The following is a 23,059-nucleotide window of genomic DNA, read 5'->3' on the forward strand; positions in this document are numbered from 1 at the left end:
TACTATAAATTATAAAGGATTTTATAATTAGTAATTAAATTTAATAAATAATTTCCAAGTTTAAAAAAATTATTATGTTGAATAGATGCAACAATGTATAAGCTAGGTTATTATTATTATTAAAATGTTAAATATTTTTTGTGGTGATGTGTTTACTTGATTCTATATTTTTCGAACAAATTATCCATATTTCTATATTTTATCATTTTTAATTATTAAATTTCAAAATTAGATTTATGTACTTGTAAGATTTTGGTTCCAAATTCTAATGTTATATTCTTAAATGTTTTTGACACATTCAAAACAATGTTACATGATGTATCCATAAAAGTCTTTAATGAAATCATGACGAGGAACAATTTTACATGATTGGAAATCCATTTTATAGTCAAAATATATTGATTTTAAATTTATAAATTTTCTTCTTTCATTAAAAATAAATATTGAAAGTGTAATTTTAGCGTAATTAGTCCATCTTATTTAAATAAATAATTTCATAGATAATATTTATTTGGCAGGTTAAGCTTTAATTACATTAAGAACTATAAATAATTTAATACAAGTAAATATAAAAGCAAAAAATTTTAATTTCAATAAATTATATATTTTCATAAAATTGTCTCATTACATATCTGATAAAATCTGATAAAGTGCATCAGCTTACCTCTATGCAAAACTACTTTCCCATGTTTAACAACTTAAAATACAATGGCACACCCCAAGGTCGCCTTAAAAGAATTATCAAAACTCCAACCCAAATGAAAACACTATTTAAACCTATTAATAAAGGATTTCAAGATCAATATTCTCATTTCCTATTAACAATTTCATAGACTAGGAGTTTCATGCACTAGAGGAGTGCCAGAAGTTTTCTATATTTGAACTAGTTTGTTTGGAAACAATGCAAGCAATATATCGAGACAGGTATGCAAATGATAATGACGAATATCTGAGAGGATTAGTTCTCATTGTTATGAGAGCCCTAGGAGTGGAAGCTCAGGCAAAAGGTGCTTTAGGCATGCGAACATATTAGTCTGATGCAAAAGGTGCTTTAGGCATGGATGTCATGCTCTGAATATTAGATGTAGATAAACCAGATGACCAAGTAGAAACTGTAGGGGAAGGAGTAGCTCCTAAAAAAGTTCAACTAAGTGACTGGTACCAAGGAAGAACTGGAGGACCACCATAAAATAATGACTTCAAAGAGTTGGTAAAAATAGAGGTTTTAATAGGTTGACTCGAGGAGGAATTTCTAACATGGTTTTTCTGAGTGAATAGTAAAAGGGAATGTAGTGAGATAAGGGATACCTTGATCTAAAATGTCCAAGGGGCTTGAATACGAAGGATGAGGTTGGAAAGGATTGTAAGAAACTCTTGGAAAAAGTCTTAGTTGAGTATCAGTAGCTGGAGTACAATGTGATTCATCCTCCTCATTCCCAATAATATCTTCAATACTAATTAAACTAGGAGGTTGATCCAGATATTTTGACTTCAACGATGCATACACAATTTCATATAAAAGAGCATATAACTAGGTAATTTAAACACATGAAAATAAGTGGAAATCATAAAGCAACCATGAGATCAAAGACACGAAAACGATTTGATTATGAAGTTCTCCCAATGTGGGCTACATCTCTGGGCCCCGTTCAATGTGGGGAGGCCTTCTTTCACTAAATGATAGAAGAGAAATGAATCACAATCAAATTACATAAATGAACCTTATACCTCCAATCTCTGTCATGGACAAAAACTGCAGAGCTCAGATGCATAAATAGACATCACCATTGGATTTGTGGCATGGAATGGTATAAAAATGACTATAAATTTACCAAATTATGACATTCGCACTTCTGGACCTCAAAGGAATCTTCTAAACATCAAAAGATGCCCCTATTCAGGGTTTTACCACTACTGGACCACTCCTGGCTATGCTAGTTAAACCTCACTCTCCTCTCCATCGGTTGGTCGAATGGCATGAGTGAGGGTTAAGTATAATATTCCAGGTGAAGTTTATTAAGCAGGTTGATGGCTCATTGAAAAACAGTGGAAAATTTAGTGGGATGGTTGTGGGTGGAATTTGTTCAAACCCACTACACCCCAGTTATGGCTCGAACTCCATTTAAATATAGAGAGTGATTGTTTTTTTTTCATTTGAATGTAATATGGGGCTACTTGTTGGTGAGTTGTCCCATGTGGGTCGAGTGGGTTCAAACTGTGTTGAATCATCATATGGTGACAATTGTCGAGTAGGGCGGGTTTGTTAATGAGTGGACCACCCACCCATTAATATATATGTTATATGTGTAATGTGACAGTTGGGCCTAGTTGGTAAGTTTGAGTTCCTGCCACTTGGCCATGTTTGACCAGAACTTTGACCAGCTATAACTTGAGCATACAAACTTGGATTTAAGTGTTGTTCAGATCGTTGGAATCAGGACGATGAGCACTACGATCTAGTCCTTATTTCACTTCAATATGATGATTTTTATTTTTGAGATATTTCAATGCCACTTCTATTTCTACAAGCACCCAAATCATTCCTCCCCACTAATGAGATTTTGGGCCACAAAAAACTTTATCAACCAATTGGAAAGTGAGGGAATTGCTCCCTCACATTTTCAATCCATCGAGCCTTACTTGGATGAATTTCCTTGAAACCAATACGAAGGTACTCCTTGTCTCCTCGTCATGAAGTCATGGTTTTTCTGTCAAGCATGACGTCCTCCGGTATCTTTTCTAAGTATTTAGGTGCATAATCATCCATTATAGGAACTTGTCGAACCTCTTCGGTGTCCATGATCAATGAAGGCTCATAAAGCTACAAATTTTCAACATTCACCACTGAGTACGTCTACATGTATGCTGATAAATCAAGACAAAAAACATTGTCTTTAATATTCTGTAATATGGTGAATGGGCCATAGTAGATTCTTCTCAACTTCTTTCCTTTCCCTTTCATAGTATATTTTCCGATGTGGAGCCACACTTTGTCTCCAACCTAGAATTGGTGATCGAATTAGTGGTTGTCATGTCTGCCCTTGTATTGAGCTTGAATTTTCTCCAATTACTCCTACACTGCCTGATGAATCATATAAATTTGTTGAATGAACTTCCACGTTTTTTCCGTGTCACCTTGCCCAATAAAATATTCATCTCTCCCAAAGACTATGTCTAAGGGATCCTTTATAAGATATCCAAAGCATGTCTCGAATGCTGAGCTCTGAGTGGATGAATACACTGCCCGGTTGTATGCATGTTGTACATAAGTGTTGAGGGCCCTGAAATTGGGTCAACAACAAGGGGGATACCCACCCGGTCGGGAACCTGGTTGGCGGCTCCTTGCCCGTTTGGTGTAGCGGGTCCGACTAGGGATGATGGGACCAGCTTCCCAATCTAAAAGATGTGTGTGTGTGTGTAGAATTTGAAGATACTAATCTAAAGGTAATTTTAAACTAATTTAATTCTAGACTCTAAAATGACTCTATGCTACTGTAATCTAACAAAAACAACACATCTAATCTATACTAACCCGGGGTAAAATTCTTTCATTATGCGATCTAAAAAGATTTCATACAACAACTGGTAATAAAGATCATTCAGCTATCATAAGAATATAAATCAATTAAGATGAACCATTCTGCATAAAAAGTTAGGCAAAACAGTTGTGAACAACATATCGCATAATCAGTTATTCATATGTCAAGCACAAACAAATGATTCCACCGTACAAAAGTGCCAAATGGTAATCCAGACATTCATACATTAACATATAAACAAATCAGCAGTATATCACTCTAAGAATATGAACAGAAATTAATCAAGAGATAAAAGTACCATTTATGACTAATTTTTGCTCACAAACTTCAAGCAATAACGATTTGTCTCTACTTACTTCTAACATCTACTAAGAGTACAGAAGTGCAACATCAGTAGCAGACATTAAAATGCAAACATAAATAAATCTCGATCCATCCATTCATCAAAAACCCCCTCTGAGGGTGCAAAAGTGCATGTTTTGAGGACAAGTTTTTTGACAAATTTCTGGACCCTTCTCCAAATGCCATGAGAAGGGTTAAATACTACTAACTAACTAATCTTAATTACACAAATTTAGGGAACGGCTTCAAATGACTGCCCTTTCACTAAAGCAAATTTATTTCTAAAAATTGAATCTAATTTCTAACCATTTCTGTATCTGCTCCTTAGTGTTGTAAGCAATGTGAGGTTCGCCTGGAAAGAGTCGGCTGGTTGTCTTTTCCTTTTTCTCGGGCGATGAAAGTAGAAATAACAAAAGCTGGAACCTCTTTCTGACAACCTAGAAGATATTTTTGAAAATCTTCCTCTGGCTGGGTGTTTTTTGTTGTGTGTATACTTAGTATAACCCAGATTTCTTTCAAACTGATTCTGCTGTTGTTATTTCGGTTTCCGGCCGTGTGAATGACTCAATGAGTTAGGGATTTCGTTGCCTGAACAATCTTACGTATTGAAAATTACTTCCATTCTTTGTTCCAGGCTTTTCTGAAGCATCATCCCTTTTCAGCGTTTTTCTTTTTGCTTTACCCAATCTGAGCTTCAGGATCTTTTGCAAACATGCTGCTTTTGTGCGCCTTTGACTCTGAGTCTTGGATAGTCTATTTTCATCAGTGTCTGTGGAGTGATACTCTGGACTCCGCGGCTCTACTGCATGTGGTATTCATTTGCGAAGGCATCTCCTCTCTGTTCTTCAAGTATTGGCGCTTTCCCCTTTTCCTTAGATGTTTCCTGCATATAGATTTATATCAGTTACTGCCTTACAGCTTACGCAAAGGAAAAGAGATATGACGAAAATATTGACATCAAAGCTTTAAACTCTAATGAATGCATAATCATGACACTAATAAAGACTTGACTCTTCGAAAAATGCAACATGATCATCTTTTGATACTCAGGCGTGCAATCATTAATTTCCCTTAAGGTGAGCACTCGATTTTGGGTTTACAGATCATGCCGAAGAAACTTTGCGATGAGTGGTTTCTGCGATTCGTATTGCAGCAATTAATAGTTTCATTCGTCGCAGATCGCAAATTGCAAAATCGCAGTTTGTAGGATCGCAGATCGCAAATCGCAATATCGCAATTTTCATTTGCTCGTTGTGTGCTGCTTTTGCGACGTTTGCGATATGCGACGTCGCATATCGGCCGTCGGCGATTCCTTTTTATTTTCTTTTAAGGGCGCTTTCAAAATATGCGATGCGATGAATTTCGCATCGCTTTCTTTGCAGCTTATTTACGCGCATAGGAAAACTCTTCACTCTCTCTCTGCGATGAATTTAGCTTTTAGGGAGTTAAATACAAAAATTTGGATAAAAATATTTTTGGGATTTTTTGTTAAGGGTCCCCCTTTGCTTGATATTATTGCTAATACTAAACAAAGAGGGGGGTTGTTGTTGACCACAACAATGGCGATTCACTGTGAAGAACCAGTTATCTCTGCTTTTCTATTGACATTTCCACTTCCGAAACAGAAAAATTTTCATATGTCTAAATTTTGATATGGACAGCTAGAGTAGATTACCCCTCATCCTGTCAATGATACTTTGTTTCAACCCTTCTCTTATTCCAATTGTCTGCTTCCCTAGGCTTAGTTCTTGCATTCATACCAGACATTACTCGGTCCTTTTTTAAAAGATAAAATAAGGTCTTCTCTGCGTAATGGCTTTAAAATATGTTCATTTGTCGTAGGTAGAGCCTCTGCTGCCCGCAAGCGTCCATAGCCTCAACAGGGTTACCATGTTATCCAGAAAAGATCCTTTTTCCTGCTTGAGGTTATTTACAACATTTCAGAGAAAAATCCTTTTTGGCACTTTTTCCTTTTTTACTCTCTAAAGAACAATGTCTTAGTTTGGTGGCCAAATTATGACACAGTCATTCACTTGATTTACACTTTTGTTGAACAAGCTGGCTCGTGATGAGACCCCTTGTCTTTTGATTGCAACAATCTTGAGTCGTTGCGCTGTTTTGATAGACAATATTGGCAAAGTCAGCAAGTTATAATATTTGTGATCATGATAAGCCGGCTCGTGATGAGACCTCTTATTCTTTGAGATATAGTGCTTTCTCGGATTGTTTCTCTGAATGTTGCGGTTTCCTTTGGTAGGGAGGAAGTCATTGTTTTTCCTCAAGAAAGCTCTGGACGACAATAATAGAGTTTTGAAAATAACAGCTTTGTAGAGAATATCTATTTTATTATTGATGATACCTTTCATTGTGCTGGGATAGAACAATTTTCAACCAAAGGTTGATTTCATCAAAGCCTTTTGAAAGGTTGAAACTAATATCATTATTCAGGCTAAAGTTAACTCTATCTGTCAATAATAAAAATCAGATTTTTCGAAAAGTTTTGCTATTTTTACAAGTGAAATCAAAATCTGATAGAGAGTTAGTGTGCTCTTTCATGAATCTTATTCAATGATCATTTACAACTGGTTTTATTTATAAGAAAGAGAAAACAAAATAAAAGAAACTAAAACTATCCTACAAAAAAAATAGAAGAGTGATCTTCTATGGAAAATACATTTTAAGAATTTGTCCATTCACAGGCAAAGAATCTCTTCTACCTGCCAAATCCTGCAACACAAACGTCGATGGGCCTATGACTTCTACAATCTGAAAAGGACCAAGCCACAACTTCTGAAATTTCGTATGTTTTCCCTTTTCTTCATGAGCCTTATCCCATTTCAAAACTAAATCTCCCATCTGAAAGTTCTTTCTGGTTATGATGGCTGAGTCAAAAGAGGATTTTATTAGCGCTTGGTGGTGAGCATGGGTTTTCTTAGCCTGTTCTCAGCATTCTTCTAGTTTGATTATTTCCATTTGTCTTAATTGCAAAGAGGAAGTAGATACTTCATCGATGTGTTGTACTAAAGACAAAGAGGGAATGACTAAGTGAGTTGGAAGAACCACTTCTTTCCCATAAACTAAATTAAAGGGAGAAGTGCCGATTGAAGCTTTCTTCGTGATTCTATCTGCCCATAAAGAATTTATCAGCGCTTTATGCCAATTCTTTTGGTTTTGGTCGACTGTTCTTTTGATAATCCTGATTAGGTTTTTGTTTGTTGATTTAGCCAACCCATTACCTTGCTGATAGTAATTGGCAGAATATTTCAATTTGAACCCTCTTTTCAATGCAAACTCAGTCATTGCATTTCCAGAAAAGTATGATGCATTATCAAACATTAAGGCCATTGGCAATCCAAACCTAGTGATGATAAATTGATCTATGAATTCAATAATGTTTTCAGAATTAACTTTCTTGAGAGGAACTGCTTCTACCCATTTAGTAAAATAATCTGTTGCTGTGAGGATATACCTATGTTGCTTAGAAGAGTGAGGAACGATCTCACCTATTATGTCCAAGCCCCATTGGTTGAATGGTTGCTCGATGTTGACCGGCTGTAGAGGCATGGACGATTTCCTTTGTTTCCCCGTAGCAGTCTGGCAGATTTGGCATTTCCTTACGTAATTGTATGAGTCTTTGAACAGCGTGGGCCAATAATATCCTACACATAAGATCTTATCCGCAGTAGTCTCTCCAGCATAGTGTCCATCTGCTGGTCCATCGTGGAGTTCCTGCAAAACCTTTTCGGCTTCAGTTTTCTCAAGACACCTAAGAAGTATAGAATCGTAATTCCTTTTAAACAGAACATCATTTATGAGCTGGTATTGTTTAGCTTTCAATCTTAGAGCTCCTTTCTTGGTGTGATCCAAATGCGATGGAGCATACCCGTTCTTAAGATAATAAATGGTGTCCGCATATAATGATTCTGCGTCGTTTAGGCTTACCTCATACGTGTGTACCTCTTCGGATGAGTTCTCAGGAATTTGCGATGCTCCAGCTAACATCTTGCAGAAACCTTGACCTCTTACGATGTTTGCTGGTTTGATCTCAAGATCGTATTCTTGTAGAGCGGTAATCCAATTTGCTCTCTTTTCGCCCACATCCTTCTGTACCAAAAGGTTTCTTACTGCTGGAAATGGTACTACGACTTTGGTATGGGCTTTAAGTAAGAAAGGTCTGAAATATTTGATCGCTTTGAAAATAGCATAAGCCTGTTTCTCCACGTCTGAGTAATTGAGCTCAGCACCTTGTAAGTTCGAGCTAAAGAATGCGATTGGAGCTTCCGCCTTTTCTTGATTTACTTGAGTGAAAATCGTGGCATAAGATTTCTCTGAGGCAAAAGTGTATAAGATGAAATATTCTGAAAAATTTGGGGTAGCTAAAGATGGAGCGTTGATGATAGCTTGTTTGATCAAGTTGAATGCTTCGTGCTCATCTATGCCCCATTTAAAATTTGAATTCTTTTTTATCATATTTTGTAAAGGAGAAATAATACGTGAAAAAGCAGGGACAAACCTTTTTACAAAATTGATTTGTCCAAGGAAAGATTGCATGGCCTTTTTGTTATGGGGTTTGGATATTTCGGAAATTTCTTTGATTCTGTCAGGTTCAATGTGAATACTAGATTTCGACACTATGAATCCGAGCAATTTCCCTTCATTTAATGCGAAAAAAGATTTCTTTGGGTTAAGTGAAATTCCATACCTTAAGCATATTTGAAAGATCTGTTTCAAATCTTTGAGATGGTCGCTTCACTTCTTGGAGTACACTGTTATATCATCCAGGTAAATCACTACCGATTTATTGACCAAACATTTAAACGCGATGTCCATGGCTCTCTGAAAGGTAGCGCCGGTATTGATCTGACCAAATGGCATCTTCCGATATGCATATGTGCACCACTTGGTTCGGAATGTGGTTTTCAACTGATCATCGGGATGCACCAGCACTTGATTGTATCCTGGAAATCCATCCAGGAAAGACATTAATTCTGAGCCCGCTACTGCCTGTAGTATTTGCTCCATAGGTGGGAGGGAAAATTATCCTTCTGACAGGCTTTGTTGAGATTCCGGAAATCAATACAGATTCTAATATCTCCGTTTTTCTTCATAACAGGCACCATATTGGATACCCATTTGGAGTGTTTGACGGGGAAAATTATTCTGGCTCTCAACAATTTATTTAGCTCAGTCTTTATCTGATTTTCTAAGTTGGGGTGAATTTTTCTGAGCTTCTGCTGGACAGGTTTTTCATTGTCAATCATAGGGATAGTGTGTTGAATGATAGAAGTGCTGTATGTTTTCAGCTCATCGTAATTCCACGCAAAAACGTTTTTGAATTGTCTTAGAAGACGGATATATGCTGATTTTTCTTCAGGGGCCAGGCCGTGGCCTAGATTAACGTTTTGCGGCTTCTGATCGGTTCCTAGGTTCACTAATTCATAGTTCAGAGTTGAACTGTAGAGTTTAGAATTGGCAGACCTTTTAAACCGACTTTTCAAATCATACAAATCTTCTAACTAAAACACCGATTTAGGTATAGCGTTATCAGTGCTATTTTGTTGAATTTGGTGATCATGATGGTCTTCGTCAATTATTTGATTTGAGTAGGATCCTTCAGAAGTGCGGAAATTTACGATGTCTGGATTGTCATTGAATACTCTCCAGTTGGTGATGTTGTCAGGGATGGATGGTTTAAAGATTAATTCTATTGAAAACCTATCGGGACTAAAATCTTCAGAGGGAATCAGTCTAGAGGCTATGTTAGCTAACAGGTCTGCGCTCGCATTTTGGAGTCTTGGGATTGACAAAATATTGAATGCTATGAAATGTGAAGTCAGATCTTGTACTAAAGATTGATAGTGCTTTAAATGACTTGACAGGAAATGTATGGTGTTACGTACCTGTTTGACGACAATTTCGGAATCTCCAAAGACTTGAAGATACTTAACATTCAAGCCGATTGCTTTGTATAGGCCTTGCACCAAGGCTTCGTATTCCGCTGTATTGTTTGTGCAATCGAACTCAAGTCTGCATGTAAGCATGGTCTTGTTCCCATCTGAGTTAATCAGAACGCATCCTGCTCCTGCTCCCTCGTTAGATTTAGAGCCATCAAAATATAATTTCCAAAATAAAGATGTATTTACAGAACTATCTAAAAAATTAAAACACCTTGAATCATCAGTTTGGGAAACGTTTTCAACTTGGGACACAACTGAATTTTCTAAGTAAGGTGAAGTGTGAGCATTGAAATTGCCGAGGAAAGAATCTACCGAGTAATTGCCTATGATACTGCTATTGTATGCTATTGCTTCGTTCTCTCCTTCCAATTCTGTCACTATGTACTTTTGGTGCAATTCTCATTCAACCTTTATTCGATTGGGTTTGTCGTTGTAGGGTAACCACATGTGCGACCAGTCGGTTGAGAAATATCCGTGGAGTTTCTCGACCAATCCCTGCTAAGAATTAAACCATAGAATTTAGGGATATCAGCTACTAGAATGTCGATAACCTGACATACTTTCGGGTTAGACAACAATCTTATGGTCACCTGGTTAAGTTCACCAATCACTTCGACTTGAGATCGATCGAGTTGAACTATGCGCACTACAGATTTCTGAGGCTGAACATTCAATTTGGCACATATTGATCTGGGTAGAATATTCGTTGAAGCACCCGAATCAATCAGGCAATTGTGCACGTTTTTATTGAAAATTTCATAAGTGAGGAGAAAAGGAGGAGTATGGGATCTTGACCTTCCTCCAATCAAGGCAATGTCATTCGGATCAATCTTAATGATCATGTTGGTTGGAGGTCTTCCCATGTTGTGGGAATCTACAGCTGTAGGTAAAGATGTAGTAGGCACGGCATGTAATTCCTTCATCATTATTTTCTGTTGATGTTTCAATTTGCTCAATTAGTAAAGAGTGATATTAGCCCTAGTCTTTTTCATGTCATCGATAATGTTATACTCCATTTCATCCGACACTATCAGTGTTCTTGATGGAGGTGCTTGATCTGATTGGACTGGGCTAAATTGGGTCGCTCTAGCGGTTGTTTTCTTTGTTGCGACCTTATCTTTTGTTGCGGGGCTTGCGCCCTTCTGTTTAGGGGTAGTTTGGGGAGGATCAAGTTGATTTTTGCTTCGTGTGCTAACCGAAAATGCTTCTTGATCCTCTTCTTGTGGGAGGATGAAATCCCACATTCCTTGTAGTTCCACAACTTCTTCATCATTGGTCTGCCCTTCAGTGGTATTCTCTTCTTCTTCTTCTTCTTCAGATTCGACATTTGAGACAGCATTGGGTGGTTTCACCTCCATGGGAAGGTTTCTTTTAAAAGATCTGTAGGGCTTTTTTGAAGAAGTTTCTGCTAATTGCTTTCTTATATCAATCATCTCGTTGGACATGGCCTTTAACACCTTTTGTAATCCTTCCATATCGAAAGGATCTTTCGTTTGCTTCTTCTTGGTGTCTTCTTTGAAAGAGATTTTCTTAGATTTGCGTTCTTCTATTGCAGATCTCTTTTCTAGGGCGACTACGCGATTTTCTACTGCTAACGCCTCAGTTAAGTTTTCAACTAAAGTGGTCTTGTTTGCCCTATCTACGAAGATAGCGAAGTTAGATGGTAAGGCCGTGATGTACCATTCACATCTTACTTCCTCGCTGGGTTGAGAAACAGCGGGAATCTTGTTGAGGATCTTATTGAACCGTAAATTGAAATCTTTAATGGGTTCTCTAGCCTCAACTTTAAGATTAGATAGGTCATTGATCAATGTCGCTGTTGATCTGTCATCGCCAAACTTGGTGAGGAATTGACTCTGAAAAATGTCCCAACTTGTGATGGACCCGGAAGGTAACGAAAAGTACCATGACCCGGCTGTTCCTTGCATTGTGTAAGGAAAAAGTCGGACGACAGCATCTTTGTTGGTAACTCCGTTGAGATTAACAGAAAGCATGAAATTATTGATATGCTCTTCAGCTATCATGCCTATTTCTGGATTGAATTTAGGTAGCCACTTCTCAGGATGGGCGGGTATTGGGCTCAGGGGTGGAGGCATTAAAACTGCCCCAGGATTGTTCCATGGAGACTGGGCCATCGTTGAGCCGCTAGTTAATGAGAGTGCAGAAGACGGTCCCTAATGCTGAGAAGATGAAGGTATTATGATCGTTGATGATTGAAGAGGAAGTGTGGAAGATGGATGAGTGATTTGGGATGAGGATGTGGGTGGTTGACTTCGCGGTGAGGGTGTTGAAATGGACAAAGTGGATGAAAGAGTCTCACGGTCAGACTCTGGTGGTGCTTTCCTTGCTCTTTTCCTAGTAGGAAGAGGGAGTTCACTTGGTTGAATACCAAATTTTTCACTCTTCAATCTGGTCACAAGGTGAGCAGGATTGTACTGCGAAGTCACGCTGCTATTAGATTTATCAGACCTATGAGAAAAAATAGAGAATCCCTGGAGTTTACGAATCAAAGTTTGAATTTCAGGGGGTTCAATAATGAGTTGGTCTGATATATTGGAGTAGGTAGCAGCGGTGGATACTCGAGCGACTTGTAACTCTGGGTTTAACCATAGTGGAGAAGTCGGGGGAGTTGATGAGGGTGATTTACTCTCAGAATGGCATTTAGATTTTGACTTAGTTGCCATTCATAGTTCGGGCCCTCCTTCTAGCACCAAATATGTTGAGGGCCCCGAAATCGGGTCAACAACAAGGGGGATACCCACCCGGTCGGGAACCTGGTTGGTGGCTCCTTGCCCGTTTGGTGTAGCGGGTCCGACTGGGGATGATGGGACCAGCTTCCCAATCTAAAAGATGTGTGTGTGTGTGTGTAGATTTTGAAGATACTAATCTAAAGGTAATTTTAAACTAATTTAATTCTAGACTCTAAACTGACTCTATGCTACTGTAATCTAACAAAAACAGCACATCTAATCTATACCAACCCGGGTAAAATTCTTTCATTATGCGATCTAAAAAGATTTCATACAACAACTGGTAATAAAGATCATTCAGCTATCATAAGAATATAAATCAATTAAGATGAACCATTCTGCATAAAAAGTTAGGCAAAACAGTTGTGAACAGCATATCGCATAATCAGTTATTCATATGTCAAGCACAAACAAATGATTCCACAGTACAAAAGTGCCAAATGGTAGTCTAGACATTCATACATTAACATATAAACAAATCAGCTGTATATCACTCTAAGAATATGAACAGAAATTAATCAAGAGATAAAAGTACCATTTATGACTGATTTTCGCTCACAAACTTCAAGCAATAACGATTTATCTCTACTTACTTCTAACATCTACTAAGAGTACAGAAGTGCAACATCAGTAGCAGACATTAAAATGCAAACATAAATAAATCTCGATCCATCCATTCATCAAAAACCCCCTCCGAGGGTGCAAAAGTGCATGTTCTGAGGACAATTTTTTTGACAAATTTCCGGACCCTTCTCCAAATGCCATGAGAAGCGTTAAATACTACTAACTAACTAATATTAATTACACAAATTTAGGGAACGGCTTCAAATGACCGCCCTTTTACTAAAGCAAATTTATTTCTAAAAATTGAATCTAATTTCTAACCATTTCTGTATCTGCTCCTTAGTGCTGTAAGCAATGTGAGGTTCGCCTAGAAAGAGTCGGCTGGTTGTCTTTTCCTTTTGCTCGGGCGATGAAAGTAGAAATAACAAAAGATGGCACCTCTTTCTGACAACCTAGAAGATATTTTTGAAAATCTTTCTCTGGCTGGGTGTTTTTTGCTGTGTGTATACTTAGTATAACCTAGATTTCTTTCAGACTGATTGTGCTATTGCTATTTCGGTTTCCGGCCGTGTGAATGACTCAATGAGTTAGGGATTTCATTGCCTGAACAATCTTACGTATTGAAAATTGCTTCCATTCTTTGTTCCAGGCTTTTCTGAAGCATCATCCCTTTTCAGCGTTTTTCTTTTTGCTTTACCCAATCTGAGCTTCAGGATCTTTTGCAAACATGCTGCTTTTGTGCGCCTTTGACTCTGAGTCTTGGATAGTCTATTTTCATCAGTGTCTGTGGAGTGATACTCTAGACTCCGCGGCTCTGCTGCATGTGGTATTCATTTGCGAAGGCATCTCCTCTCTGTTCTTCAAGTATTGGTGCTTTCCCCTTTTCCTTAGATGTTTCCTGCATATAGATTTATATCAGTTAGTGCCTTACAACTTACGCAAAGGAAAAGAGATATGATGAAAAGATTGACATGAAAGATTTAAACTCTAATGAATGCATAATCATGACACTAATAAGGAATTGACTCTTCGAAAAACGCAACATGATCATCTTTGGATACTCAGGCATGCAATCATTAATTTCCCTTAAGGTGAGTGCTCGATTTTGGGTTTACAGATCATGCCGAAGAAACTTTGCGATGAGTGGTTTTTCCGATTCGTATTGCAGTAATTAATAGTTTCATTCGTCGCAGATCGCAAATCGCAAAATCGCAGTTTGCAGGATCGCAGATCGCAAATCGCAATATCGCAATTTTCATTTGCTCGTTGTGTGCTGCTTTTGCGACGTTTGCGATATGTGACGTCGCATATCGGCCGTCGGCGATTCCTTTTTATTTTCTTTTAAGGGAACTTTCAAAATATGTGATGCGATGAATTTCACATCGCTTTCTTTGCAGCTTATTTACGCACATAGGAAAACTCTTCACTCTCTCTTTGCGATGAATTTAGCTTTTAGGGAGTTAAATACAAAAATTTGGATAAAAATATTTTTGGGATTTTTTGTTAAGGGTCCCCCATTGCTTGATATTATTGCTAATACTAAACAAAGAGGGGGGTTGTTGTTGACCACAAAAATAAGGAAGCTCCTCGTCCCATAATTTGGGATGGTTGCCTCATCAACCTCAAAGTAAGATGAATACACTGCCCGGTTGTATGCATGTTGTACATAAGGAAGCTCCTCGTCCCATAATTTGGGATGGTTGCCTCATCAACCTCGAAGTAAGTGTATCACTGTATGGTTGGCAACCTATATTTATCCATTGATCTGTGGATGAAATTTCATGCTCCTCTTCAACTTAGTTTTCAACATTCTCCACAAACTCGTCCAAAACACTCCAAGAAAGCGAGAGTTTCGATCATACACAATGGATGCGAGAAGCCCAAAGTGTACCCATACAAATTGGAAGAAGAGATGAGCAGCCTAGTTTGTAGTGACTTGATTTTTACAAGGCATTAAGAGACACATTTTTCTAAATCGATCCACAACGACATACAAATAGCCATGACCTCTCCTAGAGAAAGGAAAACTACCTACAAAATCTCTAACACACTTTCCCATGGATGACTTCGAATAGGTAGTGGTGTGTAGAGCCCAAAGCTTCTATTAGTGGAATTGAACGATCAACTGCGTGGACAGATGATTCATCCCAAGTATTCAGATCGAGGGTTTATCAGAGAATATTGATATCCGCGACATAGATGGTGAATGGCGCGGAGATAACGCTCGTCGTGTTAGAGTCGATGATCGGGAATATGACGATGGCGATGACTATTTAACAACATTGACATTTCGAGAGAATATTATTGTTTTTCGAGACATACAGTATCATGGCCAACCCAACCAACCAGACGATGGTTCCAGTGGAGGTCAAATTATATGGAACTCCAGATTCACATGGCGTGAGATCAAACAACATCTGGAGGGCAATAGTTATAACTTCGATTTCAGAGATGAAATTATCATGATTGTTCCTGATAGTCTTCGTGTAGCAGTGGATAAGTTGCCATTAGCCATGATTAGCGAAGAAAGTGAAAGCAGCTATAGAGTGGTGTGCGCAATTTGTCACGAGCCGTTTTCCCTTGAAGATCCTGCAAAGCAATTGCCATGCAAACACCACTATCATTCCAAGTGCATTCTCCTGTGGATTCGTGAGGAAAAATCATGTCCACTTTGCAGATCTGTTATCCGTGTTGGGTTGCTTAAACTATGCGGAATAAGTATTGACTTATAGTTTAGGTTTTATTTTTTCTGTAATTTTCCTTTTAGCTTTAACGCATTATCATAACTTATGGTATGTTCTAAATTATACTGATTTATTTCATTGTATTATTTTATTAAATTTATTAATTATTAATAAAAATAAAAATCTCTTATATATGTGTTTGTTTTGGAAGAATGTTTCTAAAATATCATTCAATTATCAATAATTATTAGTAAATGGTTGAAATTTCTACATAATATTTTAATGATAAAATAGTTTAAATGTTAAAAATTATTTTAAAACTTATTAAGATGCTTTTAATTGAAATGATTAAATAAAAAGAATGTTATATACATATCATTTATAATAATCAAAGTTCACTAGTGGGGCATGGCGAGTCCGATGAAGAATCAGTTGGAGCACGCCGGGGTTGTCCTCTATGGCATCCCATTCTTTGACGAAGATGAGCCATTGAATAAGGGGTAATGGGAAGGTTGCAGACAGACTGGTGATCAGAACAACAATTACGTGGAGACCCGAGAGAATGCCTTAGAATGCCAGATACAATAAGGAGCCTGCAAGCTCCCTTTAAATTGCCTAGACTAGTCTCCCTCCCTCCCAACATAAAGACCGGGTAGAAGACAAAATAGTAGAACAGGGGGACGAAAACTGTAAAAGGATTACTCAGACGCATTCCAAAAGGATTACTCTCTAAGATGCATTATATTTGTAAAAGGTTGGATAGGATGTCTTACACAATTGATCGAGGATGTAGGAAGGCTTTCACATTGGTAATGAAATTGGGCTTCGTGGGATCTCTTCCTCAGAAAATGGATAGTAGAATTTTATGCTCACATTAATTGGATTTCAGTGGTTCTATGGTGGGTTAGAATTCCAACGCTCCCCTTGTGGTTGTGGTCACATGAGGTATTTAAATAAATTAATAATATCCTAGGGTTCTATTATGAACTGGAATAATTGATCTGGATTTAAACATGAATGCAACAAATACATATATAAATACAATGATGCAGTAGAAAAAATACTTCATTTCATTAATATCAGATACTGAATAGGCTTACAAACAGAATGGAAATAAGAATAGCACAAACGATGGTAGCCTATCTTTGAGAAGAGATGTGGTGGGTACTTGCCTTTGAATTGTGTTATAATGAGGCTCAAAGGACTATTTATTATTGAGAAACAATGGAAAACCCTAAACGTCCAAAAACCTAATCCTAGGAGATGAAGCGCCAAAATTGTGGACCCCATTTGGGTAAATTGGTACATCAGCTTCCTAGGATCATAGCCTTGGCATACGATCTCCATCTGGCTATCAAAATATCTTGTTTTGAAGATCTCAAAGAGAAGGTGAAAGAAAATTGGCAAGCTAATTCGAGATGCTTTCCATCTCTCCTTTTTTCGCTAAAAATGTCGTTTAGGGACTCAAAGTGGCTCCGGAAGCTGAGGACCATAAAAAGTGCAAAAAAGAGTAAATTGTGATACAATTAAGGAAACCAAAAAACTGAAAGAGACAATGTTGGGGGTCCAAGTGGAATAGGCAAGTGCCGAGCAATATCCACTTGGATGATTCCGACCCTCTTAGGAAGCGATGGTCCACATTGCATGCAGGGCTTCCATGGGGTGAGGAAATTTTTGTTGAAACTACTCTGTGGTGAGATCTTCTGAAGTATTTGATGTGTCCAGCAATGGTGGGAAGAATTGTCAAGGGCGGTACACATTGAACAATCAGTTCAAGCCAAGGAATGGAGGAATGATGTGCTCCAAAGAATTGTTTCCCAAAACCTTGGTAATGGTGTAAGGACCATATCAGAGTGGTATGAGTTTCTGATGGGCTCTTGTAAGGCCTTCCTTCTGAAAATGTAACCAAACATTGTCGGCCACCTAAAACTTGTGTGGCACTCGACATTGAACATGTTTTTTCTTGGACTTGGCATTTTCCACAATGGAGAGGTGACTGTTTCTTCTTTCCATAATTCCTCTCCCTTAATTAATCGAATCATGAACGTCTGAAGATCTTGCGCTTCCAAGTGCAAGGAGATCTAAATTAAATCCATCATAATTGTAATTACATATATAATATTGACCAACTCTCTCATACAAGAATCCATGCATATCAGCCCATTGGGTAGAGGTGCTCCAGGAGTTAGATCGAACGAATGCTTCACCTGACAGTGCAACAGTACCCTGTGGATGAGGAAAAGATGCCCCTAACCTACTACTCTTGCGTGGAGGAACCCTTCTCGGGGGTCGTGCATGTGGCTAAGATCTTCCCATTACCTTGAGAGTGAACCAGAAAGAAAATAAGTTTCCTAGTGTAGGAGATGATCTTACTACATTTCTTGGCAGGTATTAATGAGGTGGCGGTAGGTGCGGTTACTCTCGTATCCTGTATAACGTATCACCCAAAGAAATAATCACAGAGTGAGGTATAGACTCATATACATCATGTCACTTCCACAAGTATGGTTTTCCTAATAATACATCAAAAACGTCGAGAGGAGAAACATCACATAATACCTCATCTTTGAAGGGCTTGATGCTGTAGGGAAAGCAACACTGTTGGTTGAGTCAGAGATCTCATCCTTGGTGAAGCCACCCACTGTTGGATGGCTATGAGTGTGGTATGTTAAGTATGAGTGAATTGTAGGAACAAATTCTTTGGTAGATCATGGTGAGATGATGAATCAGATGAAAACGCAGCACACATGCTAGAATACTTTCTTGAAGATGGACGAACATACCAAGCATATCAAGCAATAAGCAAAAGGGACACATGCATTAAACCATCATGCAAAACTAAGACCATTGAAGTCCCCGCAGCACTATGCCATATGGAGGACAAGACAAAGCACACCAAGAGTACATCCATCGCTCAACAACGCAACAAATTAACATGGACACCACAATTAGCCAGTATATTTCAGCAATTTCATGTCGAGTTGTGTCATGAGATGTCTTGGCAACATCACCACTATGGGTGATATTTGTTGTAACTCAATGTAATGTAAAGTGAAGTCTAATGGATGCACACAAGAAGTCAAACAATAATGTTAGTTGAAAAGTCATGGGAAGTTGAACAATCACGAGAGTAGTCCAAGAGTCATAAGGGTCAAGCATCACCACTGGCTATATATACCCCTCCAATTGTATGAGCAAGGACTTTTTACCTTGGCTCCTCCCACATAGCCTTGAGATTTTGTAGTCAATTCTTTGAGGAGTGAGGAATGGCTCCAATGTCCCACTACTCGGACTAGTGATTTATGGTGTACATATGTTTCTTGGGAGTTTTGCTTAATTCAAAAGCCTGTTAAGGCTAATGCATTTTCACAGACGTTTTTTAGATGTTTATAAGACTACTCTTTAAACATTTGTAATGAATGTTTTCTTAACCTGTATTAATATAGTTGAACTACTTTTGTTATCTTAGTACTTACATTGTTGAAGATGTGTTGTATTGTTTATCATTGTTGTCTCATCCTTGTGGACTACTCAATGGGACATTACACAATCAATTCTTTTCTATTGGTTACAATGATTGTCACATTTTTGTGGACTACTCTTTTGGATGGTGCATGTGCTTTCCCTTACACTTTGGTTTTAATGACTTCAGCATCCGCTATCGACTACTCCATTGGATGCTAGACACACACTTGTTGGTTTGCTTGCGTCTCTCCCTAGGAGGTACTATTACCTCCCATCTAGGGGCTCAAATTACTCTCTCCCTTTATAGTAAGAGAACCTGAACACAAGTTACATTATGCACTCACCAGGCATACTCAACTCATTTCTGAAGATTCAAACATAACACTCTCATGTGCTTAACAACAAGAGCTAAGGAAAATATTTGAGATAATGGCAACCGAGCCATTGTACCGAATGAGACTCCTACACCAAACAGTGTGAGGTCTAGTTGGGACTTCATACCAAGGAGATCCGCTAAATGTTGGTGGGTCCAACACCATCAAGATATCTAAACATGTCTGATAAAATATTCAAATTTTGTATCCAATCTAGGTTGTTCATCACAAGGTCACATATTTGATTGAAAAGTTATGGCCATGCCTTTTTTACCTAGAAAAAATCCTCATTTTAATCAAGGCGTTATATTATAGACATGCATTGCGAGAGGTAATTGTAACAGAGAAAGGAGACAATGAGATAAAGAACATGAGGTTGAAACAATTCTTTTATATGTTATATCCCTTCATTCATTTCAATGGAATAAAGGAATGACTAGCTATTCTTTGTGGGCATTGACCATATCAGATTAATGACAGATATGAATCTCTCTTATATTAGATATTTTATGTTCTATTTTACAATTTTGTCTACTTTTATTTTATTCATCCTATTGCTAATAAACATTGTCAAGGTAGTTTACACTTCCTCTTATAGGTTATATATGGAGTTATGTCAAGAAATTTGACGCTACAAAATACCCTACTTGAAGAGGTATATGATTTGGGGGATAAATTTAGGTTAGGGAGGAAGGGAATATACAATAGTAGAGAGTGTTACATGCTTTTACTTATGTAACTTTAGTCCCCATATTATTCTCTTTCATATGTTAAATGTTAAATTTGCATGTTATTATCTAAAGACAATTTTTAATTCCTTGCATTATTGATATTGATAAATGGTTGTTACTTCGTTGGTATTTGATATTGATTAATGCCTTGCAAGATATACTATATTACTTTTTTGATATCAATATATATTATTTATGCTTACACGTGTTGATTTTTACGATTAGTGGTCACACTAGCTATGTATGAACCAACTTTGCATACATAACTCACATGTGCACCTTATTATTATTATAATACATATGTTCCATATTTGAATATTATATGCATGATTGTCTCTAATATTTGTAATGAAATTAATGTTAATATTAATGATTAATTATAAATTTTTATGTTGAAATATAATTGTTTTTGTTTGTAAGTAAGAAAGTTGTTTGAATATATTGAATGGTGTAACAATAATGTATATAGATTCCATCGAGTCTAAAAAAGAAGATATCTATCTTGCCTTAGTGGAACTTCTTGAGTATGGCTGTAGCATGAGAGTTTCACTCAATTAACCTATGATATATCACGTGCATTCATGGCATATTTAATAATACACTTAATTTGACTACATGTTTGAAAATGCCTCTAAACCTCACATTATTTAACCGCTTACCAATACATTACCAATTAAAAAAACCTCAAATTTAACTAGATATTGTAGGTATCCATTTTTTTATTAACATGCTAATGCCCCTGTATATTTTTTCAATCACTTTGAGCTTCATTTCTTATTCCAACCAATACAAAACCCATTTATCCTCTATATATCGCCCAATATATTAGGTCATTTATTCCTCAATATATATCCCACAATATGAATCCATCTAGAATGGTATTGCTCCCTTAGTGATTCCCCCGTGAGATGTAGCACTTAGTTAGGAAAACCTGATGTGGCCTTTGTGATAACTCTAAATATTCAATTAGGTTTTAGGGTTCAATGAATATGGGATAGGGCTATGAGCCTTGACCACTCTAGACCCATGATGGATTTGAAATAATTTGACTATTGCAAAGACCCCTATGAATGATTTCATATCTAATATTCTCTAGTGGGGTTCCCAACTTTGATACCTATAACACATCCTTTCGGTCACAAGACTCTCTCTGTTTTAGTGGCTCCGTCACATGACTCACTATGTGTCTCTTCTCTGCCCCTCTCCACTTGTTGCCACCGCCCCACATAGGGGTTTCACTAGGGAGCAATATCATACCACGTGGGTTCGTATTGGGGGATATATATTGAGCAAAAAATGATATAATATATTTAGCATATAGTAGGGGGTAAATGGCTTTTATATTGATAGGTATAAACAATGGAGCTCAAAGTTCATGAAACAATAGAAAGGGGTATAAAAAATATTAATGAAAAATGGATACCTACAATATCTGGTGAAAGTAGTGTTTTTTCAATTGGGAATGTGTACTAGTTTCAGATTCATTGGGGTTTAAATAATGTGATTTGTACAAGTATTTCATAATATGTGTTCAAAATAAGGGTATTTTTAGTATGCCATGAATGCACGTGATATGACAAAGGTTCATTGAGTGAAGCCCATGTACCCCCCAAATATATTCACCATTCCCCAATAACATTCCTCACTTGTGGACCCCATTCTCCTCTTAACAACTCTGTCATACCCTGTCTTCGAATCTCTATTGTCTTCAGTCATTTATCCCCTTCCACCTCCTTTTTCATGAGTTGGTTTGGACATTACAACTTCTTTCCTCCAAATTAGCTTTGCTTACCTTCTCCTACTGGTTTCCTATGTGACATATCTAGGAGATGTAAAGTGATGGTACTTTCTTAAACTCTTGATTGCCCCCACTATAACTAGGAACAAAGACTATTCCAAAATCAAGAACAAAGTGTATGAATCATTGCAGAGATGAATGTAGTCTAGTTTTAAGAGTTGATATCAAGTTAAAATACATCTATAAGATGGAAGAGGAAGAAATGGTGACCAAGTTCGCTAGTAAAAGAGTGGAGATCGTAGTCAGGAGAAGCGAGACTACCAAACATTTCATTCCACTTACAGTTTACTCTCCCGGGGGTATTCTTTACAGAAGGTTAGCTAGGATGACTTACACACTTGTGGCAGGATGACGACAGGATTCTACATTGGTAATGGAAGGGGTCCTCCTAATAACTCTTACTCAGAAAATTGGTAGTGGAATTTGATTCTTATACCATGTGGATTTCAATGGTTGTATGGTGGGTTAGACTCCTAACCTTCCCTTTCAATTCTATTCAGATGAGGTATTTCAAGAAATCAAAAATATCCTAGGTTTTTATTATGAACCAGACTCATACAAAATGACTTTCTATATCTCAATTGCAAGAATTATTTTTGGTATCAACATAACATATAATATCCCTAACTTATTTTCTACCAAATAAGGACAAAAAGCATAGAAGAAAGCCCTCATATAATGATATAATCATTTGGGGTAGGATTTGCCTTGTGCGAAGGGAAAAAAAAAATGGGTTTAAAAATTGCATAAGGGTTTGAATTCGAGTATCCCTCCATTACACAATATAAACTATAAATGGAATAATTCAAAGGAAACTATTTTGGAAATGAGGGGAAGTGTCTCAGAGTTTTCCTC

General features: G+C 37.4%; 1 protein-coding gene across 1 annotated transcript; it reads left to right on the forward strand.

The window, feature by feature from the left end:
• Nucleotides 1-901: 901 nt before the first annotated feature.
• Nucleotides 902-15,884, forward strand: LOC149245269 (uncharacterized). The gene is made up of 2 exons (XM_089437778.1): nt 902-1,000; nt 15,312-15,884. Exons 1-2 carry the CDS (start codon nt 902-904, stop codon nt 15,882-15,884), a joined length of 672 nt encoding a protein of 223 aa, XP_089293904.1.
• The last annotated feature ends 7,175 nt before the right edge of the window (nt 15,885-23,059 follow it).

Source organism: Pinus tabuliformis, chromosome 7 (genome assembly GCF_031772625.1).
Source record: "Pinus tabuliformis cultivar Carrire ecotype Pingquan chromosome 7, CPIR1, whole genome shotgun sequence".
In the NCBI taxonomy this organism is placed as follows: Eukaryota; Viridiplantae; Streptophyta; class Pinopsida; order Pinales; family Pinaceae; genus Pinus; species Pinus tabuliformis.